Source organism: Stegostoma tigrinum, chromosome 22, assembly GCF_030684315.1.
Source record: "Stegostoma tigrinum isolate sSteTig4 chromosome 22, sSteTig4.hap1, whole genome shotgun sequence".
Taxonomy (NCBI): Eukaryota; Metazoa; Chordata; class Chondrichthyes; order Orectolobiformes; family Stegostomatidae; genus Stegostoma; species Stegostoma tigrinum.
Genome location: NC_081375.1, coordinates 6,777,737 through 6,785,729, shown reverse-complemented (window position 1 = coordinate 6,785,729; position 7,993 = coordinate 6,777,737). Strand labels below are relative to the sequence as shown.

Here is a 7,993-nt window from a genome sequence, read left to right as displayed (position 1 = left end):
GCTCGCAGCGCGCTCGCCTCCCGCCCCCTCCCCCTCTCGCTCGCGCGCGCGCTCCCGCCCCTCCCTCTCGCTCGCTGCGCGCGCTCCCGCCCCTCCCTCTCGCTCGCCGCGCGCGCTCCGCCCCTCCTCTCGCTCGCGCGCGCGCTCCCGCCCCTCCCCTCTCGCTCGCGCGCGCGCTCCCGCCCCTCCCTCTCGCTCGCGCGCGCGCTCCCCGCCCCTCCCTCTCGCTCGCGCGCGCGCTCCCGCCCCTCCCTCTCGCTCGCGCGCGCGCTCCCGCCCCTCCCTCTCGCTCCAGCGCGCGCGCTCCCGCCCCTCCCTCTCGCTCGCGCGCAGCGCTCCCGCCCCTCCCTCTCGCTCGCGCGCGCGCTCCCGCCCCTCCCTCTCGCTCGCCGCGCGCGCTCCCCGCCCCTCCCTCTCGCTCGCGCGCGCGCTCCCCGCCCCTCCCTCTCGCTCGCGCGCGCGCTCCCCCGGCCCCTCCCTCTCGCTCGCGCGCGCGCTCCCGCCCCTCCCTCTCGCTCGCGCGCGCGCTCCCGCCCCTCCCTCCTCGCTCGCGCGCGCGCTCCCGCCCCTCCCTCTCGCTCGCGCGCGCGCTCCCGCCCCTCCCTCTCGCTCGCGCGCGCGCTCCCGCCCCTCCCTCTCGCTCGCGCGCGCGCTGCCCGCCCCTCCCTCTCGCTCGCGCGCGCGCTCCCGCCCCCGCCCTCTCGCTCGCGCGCGCGCTCCCGCCCCGCCCTCTCGCTCGCGCGCGCGCTCCCGCCCCGCCCTCTCGCTCGCGCGCGCGCTCCCGCCCCTCCCTCTCGCTCGCGCGCGCTCCCGCCCCTCCCTCTCGCTCGCGCGCGCTCGCGCCCCGCCCTCTCGCTCGCGCGCGCGCTCGCGCCCCGCCCTCTCGCTCGCGCGCGCGCTCCCGCCCCGCCCTCTCGCTCGCGCGCGCGCTCCCGCTCCGCCCTCTCGCTCGCGCGCGCGCTCCCGCTCCGCCCTCTCGCTCGCGCGCGCGGCCCCGCCCTCTCGCTCGCGCGCGCGCTCCCGCCCCGCCCTCTCGCTCGCGCGCGCGCTCCCGCCCCGCCCTCTCGCTCGCGCGCGCGCTCCCGCCCCGCCCTCTCGCTCGCGCGCGCGCTCCCGCCCCGCCCCTCTCGCTCGCGCGCGCGCTCCCGCCCCGCCCTCTCGCTCGCGCGCGCGCTCCCGCCCCGCCCTCTCGCTCGCGCGCGCGCTCCGCCCCGCCCTCTCGCTCGCGCGCGCGCTCCCCTCCCTCCCTGCCTCTGTCTCACATAATTTTGATGGTTCCTGGATGAATGATTGTGTTATTCCACTTTAAATGTGAATTTATGGGTGAAATAAATTACTGCTTAGCGAACACTTTGCATTCTGACAGCTGGGAAACTGCATTCGTTCTGAGGTAGAGCCAGGGCTCTTTGACTTCTTAACCTACTTTAAATATGACACGATTTGTGCCGTTCGACATTCAGTGAGCCTGGGGAATTTTCTGTGGGCCCTGGAGACTTAATGGTCCTGAATGTGGAAGTGTTCAAATTGTTTGTCTGAATTTGAATGGTTTGCTGTGGAAAAGTACCAACCTCCTTTGCACACAGATATTGAAACAGAATTTGGTCTGAAAATGATGCTCTCACTTTAAAAGCTGTTGAGCCTGTAGCTTGTGTAAGACCATCACACAAAGGGCTTTTAAATCAAGAGGACCATGTGCCCTGTGGAACAAGTGAAAAATCATAAGGACCCTAACCCCCTCTCCGCATCCAAACTGTTGTGGTGCCAGTCACTAAGACAGATATGCAGACACTGAGACGGTCAATTATCCATCAGACATTCTGAGAGGGTTTGGTGGGGGTGGCTGTTTGTACCACTCATTGGAGAACACAGATCATATTTAGCAAATGTTTTACACAGTGACCCCATTTGGAGGATTGAAAATTGTCAGCATCACTGCATCAGAACTCGGGGAAGGGTTCACTTGCAAGCTGACATTAGCATCCTTTTACACTCGGTCACTTACTCACACTCTTTCTGTCTCATCTGGTTATCTCCCTTAAACCTGATCTCTCACTTTTGCACTCTCTCTCTTTTGTGTCTTACCTGCTGTCTTGAGCTCTACCACATGATCTCTCGCTCTCTCACCAATCACTTGCTCTCTCACACTTGATCCCTTTCTCTCTTGCACACCCAATCACTTGTGCTGTCTGAACAGCACAGCATGAACAGAAAAGCATGGCTGTACATTTCAGGAAAGGGTTAAAGACTATACCTCTTCCGTCTCGGCAAAGAGCATGGCCAAACAGTGACTGAGTCGAGATCTTTGAAATGAGGAGAGGTTTTCTGCTGTATACTGGTAGTGTTTCCTGTTATGTGGAAGAGCAATCCAATCAATCATTCAGGAGACATATCTTCCCTTAAGGAGGTGGGAGAAGATGGAACTCACTCCCTCGGAGTTGTTAAAGTGAATAGTATAGAAACATTTAAGGTGAAGCTAAATAAACATTTGGGAGAGAAGCGAGTAGAGGCGGCACCACTGGGGCTTAACCACTGCATGGATTGTTTGGTCTGAGAGGTCTATTTCTGTTCCTTCACTCTCAATATAATCATTTAAGAGGGAACTTTGTAAGGCTCAGAGAGGATCAAACATGAGGGAAACAAAGGAGTCAACAGAACTTGAGATTGCCGTGAAAGAACCAGCACTGGGGCCAAGTGGGTCAAGGTGATACATAGAACATGGAACATAGAACATAGAACAGTACAGCACAGAACCGGCCCTTCAGTCCACGATGTTGTGCCGACCATTGGTCCTCATGTATGCACCCTCAAATTTCTGTGACCATATGCATGTCCAGCAGTCTCTTAAATGACCCCAATGATCTTGCTTCCACAACTGCTGCTGGCAACATGTTAGCCTTTTCTGCCCTGGGAAATAGTCTCTGGCTATCAACCCTATCTATGCCTCTCATTATCTTGTATACCTCAATTAAGTCCCCTCTCCTCCTCCTTTTCTCCAATGAAAAGAGTCCGAGCTCAGTCAACCTCTCTTCATAAGATAAGCCCTCCAGTCCAGGCAGCATCCTGGTAAACCACCTCTGAACCCTCTCCAAAGCATCCACATCTTTCCTATAATAGGGCGACCAGAACTGGACGCAGTATTCCAAGTGCGGTCTAACCAAAGTTTTATAGAGCTGCAACAAGATCTCACGACTCTTAAACTCAATCCCCCTGTTAGTGAAAGCCAAAACACCATATGCTTTCTTAACAACCCTGTCCACTTGGGTGGCCATTTTAAGGGATCTGTGTATCTGCACACCAAGATCCCTCTGTTCCTCCACACTGCCAAGAATCCTATCCTTAATCCTGTACTCGGCTTTCAAATTCGACCTTCCAAAATGCATCACCTCGCATTTATCCAGGTTGAACTCCATCTGCCACCTCTCCGCCCATCTCTGCATCCTGTCAATGTCCCGCTGCAGCCTACAACGGCCCTCTATACTGTCAACGGCACCTCTAACCTTTGTGTCGTCTGCAAACTTGCTGACCCATCCTTCAATCCCCTCATCCAAGTCATTAATAGTGATATTGTCACTGGGCTGTTTTAATCCAACGAACCAGGTTCTGGGGACCTGGGTTTGAATCCCTCCACAGCAGATAGCGGAATACGAATTCAGTAAAAATCTGAAAATAAGGATTTAATAATGACCATGACGTCATTGTCTCTTGTCAGAAAAATCCCATCTGGTTCACCTAATGCCCTTCAAGGAAGGTAATCTATCATCTTCACCTGGTCTGGCCTACATGTGACTCCAGACCCACTGCAATGTGATTGACTTCTTGGGATGGGTAATAATTGCTGGTCCAGACAGTGACTCCCACATCCCAGGAATGTTAAAAAAACAAGTGCAGTGTATTAAATAACCTATGCTATCGTTTCTACATTGTATGAAATAAAAAGGTAATATATTTTCTCTACACTGTCCCCCATCAAACACTCCCAAGACAGGGACAGTATAGGGTCGGGTACAGAGTAAAGCTGTCTCTACACTGTCCCCCATCAAACATTCCCAGGACAGGGACAGTACAGGGTCGGGTACAGAGTAAAGTTTCTTCCATCTGTTGGACTGAAATGAGAGTTGCCCCAGGGGAGAGGGGACAGAAAAGACGGTTTTGTTGGGTGCATGTATAAAGCCTGTGATGTTGAATCCGGGCATTAATACCCTGTTCTCGTCCAACAGGCTTCCTGTCTTACATCGAGTCCCAGCTGCTGTTTGCACTCTGCTGTATCCGTGCTTCATGTTTTCTGCATGCTCGCCTGCTTAACCAAACCCTCCGCTGCCCCGCACATTACTTTGAGCTGACACCAGTTGGACGAATACTGAACCGATTCTCACAGGACATGGAGACGATTGATGATCGGATCCCAGCGTGTGTCGAGGACCTGCTGCTGTGCTTCTTCGATGTCTTGTCCACTGTGCTGGTGCTGGCTTACTCCATTCCACTCAGTCTCCTGCCCTCTGTTCCAATCGCTTGCCTGTACTTTTCTCTACAGGTATTGGGGGGAGGGATCTCATGAGAAACAGACCCTGCTGAGGGATATCCCTGTTAGAAACAGGCTCTCTTATGTATAAATCCCAGTATAACTGCAGTACACAGAATGTATGATAATCCCAAACTCCACTGGCAGCCTCTGCTTAGTTGGCTTGATTTCTCAAACAGTTAGACTGGGTATTGGAGGTGAGGTGAAAGACACAGCATTAGATACCAGCAGAACATGTTGCTTTCAGATGAGAGGAGAGAATAAGTCTCAGGCTCAAAGTCAAGTTTCTGTATTTACTTCAAACAATCATAGTTCCACTGTCATAAGTCTCATTTTAATTTTTTTCTTTCAAGTTATTAATCTCTGCCCTTTGAACAGATGTCAGTGTACTGCCCAGTGCCAGTGTCTGACCAATTAAGCCACCACACACCCAGCACCTTCCCCCGCAGTGAGTAGACTTTGCCCAGTGAGGAGTCAGGGTGGAGCTGGGTGAATGTGTGAGAGAAAAATGGATCCATTAGTTGCAGGGCGCTGAAAGCAACTGTACCAGTCAGCTTCTTGTGATGACTATGAACTCTTGCTTTAGCTTTTTCAGTCTCTAGCTCACTTTCCATCTGCCCCTGACCGTTTCACTCCATCTCACTTTCTTCCACCCACTTCCCAATTTGCATCTATTTCTCTTGCCTGGCCCTGTTCTTGTATCTCATTAATCTGCACTCCCCTCTTCCCAACTCATGCCCTGAAATAGTGCCTGGGAGGCGGTGGATTTTCCAGGGGATTTGCTGAGATTGAGCTGGGGTCTAATTATTGGGGATGACCAACAGCCAGACTCCTGTTGCTGGGTTTGAGAGTGACTGAGTGTAGGGGTTCAAAGCCTGATTTGTACACATGCAGTCTGTACTCAACTTCTAAATTGGGACCATCAATACCAATTAACATTGTGAAAGATTACCTGGTTCACATTGCTAGTTGTGAGATCTTTGTGTGCAAATTAACAAATGCATCTCTTCGATTACAACGATGCTTACATAAGCTGTGAAATACTTTTGACACCATCCATCGTTTTTGGAAAAAAAAACGCTCCATAAATGCAGGATCTTCTTGCTTCCTTCCAGTCTCCCTGACATTTTGTAGTTGTATGCTCTGTAGTGTTCTCTGTCCTTTTTTATTGCTTTCCCTTTTCTCGCACAGGACTCTTCACACTAACGGCCAGCAGTCTGAGCCGGGCATACTGTATGCTCAAGGCATCAAAGCTGATACATCTCCATATGCTTGAACATGTCCTCTGCTGTTCTCTGTCCTTCTTCGAGTCAACTCCCTCTGGGAGGATACTGAATCGCTTTGGTAAAGATATGGATACGATTGATATCAACATTCCCGAGAACATTGATATATGGATTCGCTGCTTCTTGTACACACTCGCAGTGCTGCTCATTTGCTGTGCATTGAGTCCAGCCTTCCTACTAGTGACTGTCCCTTTGCTGTTCTTCTATTGGCTTGTTCAGGTAAATAGGACTGAGCTCTTGACTGGTAGGATTTGGGAATCTGAGTTGGGCAGTGTTTGAAGTGAATTGTGAATCTGAGTGGGGTCTCGATATTCCAGTATTCTTGATGCTGTAGTTTGGGAAGAGATTGCTTGCTTCCAGCTCTCTCCCAATTCCCAGATTAAAGCCCACTCGTAGCTTGAGTGTCACCATTAACAATTAATTGTACCTGGGATTAAACAAAGTGCTGGAGAAACTCAGCAGGTCTGGCAGCAACTGTGGAGAAAGAAACACAGTTCATGTTTCAAATCCAGTGTGACTTTGCAGTTGCAAAGATGAAAAGGTCTTGGTTTATATTGTAGAAAAAAATGAGGAAAAAGTGGAAGAGAAGGGAAAGTCAGAAGATTAGTGTGTGGAAGAGATTACATATGACTGGTTTCACAAGACAAAATATGGAGTGGGAGTAGTTCCATAGAAGAGATGGAGAAGTCCGGAAGAGGTGTTGTTGGTAGAACAGAGATTATGTCTACTGAAAGCAAAGCCAAAAATTACCAGACGCTGGGAAGGAAGGTAGAGAAAACTGAAGGGTAGAACTCGTGGTCTGAAGTTGTTGAACACGGTGTTGAGTCCAGAAAGCTGTAAAATGCCTAACTGGAAAATGAGCAGTTCCTGCAGCTTGAGTTGGCCTTTACTGGAACACTGCACCAGACCTAGAACAGAAATGTGAGTGAGAGAGATTGGATTAGAATTGCAAGTGACCAGAAAGTCAGGGACACTCTTCCAGACTGAGCAGAGGTGTTCTGTATAGTGGCCACCCAGTTTGCATTTTGTCTCCCAGAAGGAAGTCTGTGTAAATTGTTGCTTCACTTGGAACGTTGGCAACATTTAACAAGTGGTATGCCATAGGGATCACTGCTGGGACCTCGACTGTCTACAATTTATATCAGAGTTGGATGAAGAGACTGAAGTTGGGGGTTAATGATACGTAGGATATTAAGTTGCACAGAGGACGTAAGGATATAGGTAATAATACAGATAGCTGAATGGCCAAAAATATGGCAAATGGAGTATAATGTGGAAAAATGTGCAATTATCTGTTTTGGAAAGAAGATTAAAAAGGAAGCATATTATTTAAGGTGAGTAAATGAAGAGGAATGTGGGTGTTCTCGTGCATTTATCACATAGGCCAGAATGCTGGTGGAGTAAATAACTAGGAAAACTAATAGACTGTTAATCAGTTATTGTAGGGGAGTTCAATACAAAAAGATGATGATTCCATTATACTGGGCACTGGTGAGGCCTGTGGAATAAGGAAGGATATAAATGCATTGAAATCTGTTCAGAGAGGGTTTACCAGACTGAAATCTGGAATTGGAGTGAATTGTCTTGAGGAAAGATTGGACAGAGTGGGCTTGTTGGAGTTTAGAGTAAGAGGTGACCTCATTGAATACTACAACTCTGAGGAGTCTGGACGGAGAGGTGAATTGCGAACTAGGGATTACTGTTTCAAATAAAACAAACTCTTTTCTGAGGATCATGAGTCTTTGGAATTCTTTCTGGAAATGGGGTGGACATAGAGTCCTCCAGTATTTCTAAAGCTGAGGTGGATAGCTTCTTGGTGAGGGGGTAAAAGGTTATCAGAGGGAGATGAGAATGTAAATTTAAGATTACAGCCAGATCAGCCATGATCTTACCCATTGGCAGAACAAGCTTAAGGGACTGGATGGCCAATTCCTGCTTCTCGTTTGTATGTTTTGACTTGCTTCTACTTCTTTTAGTCTAGTCTACCATGATTGCTGCTCACTACGCAGTCTCCACATGTACAGAGGAGACCAAACACAGTCTTGATAAGCTGTGCAGAAAGCATGACCCAGCTTGTGGTCGGTTGCCACTCTAATCAATCATCTGATCATCCTCCACTCCACTTTCCTGTTTTTACCTCATAACCTTTGATTCCATTACCAATTAAAAATCTCTGTTTCAGCCTTGA

General features: G+C 50.5%; 1 protein-coding gene across 1 annotated transcript in view; it reads left to right on the top strand.

The window, feature by feature from the left end:
• Positions 1 to 7,993, top strand: part of LOC125463615 (ATP-binding cassette sub-family C member 3) — a 145,522-nt gene that overhangs the window by 114,421 nt on the left and 23,108 nt on the right. Inside the window, exon 15 of the mRNA XM_059653855.1 lies at positions 4,218 to 4,531. Coding sequence (XP_059509838.1) covers positions 4,218 to 4,531 — 314 coding nt within the window. The remainder of the gene's footprint in view (positions 1 to 4,217; positions 4,532 to 7,993) is intronic.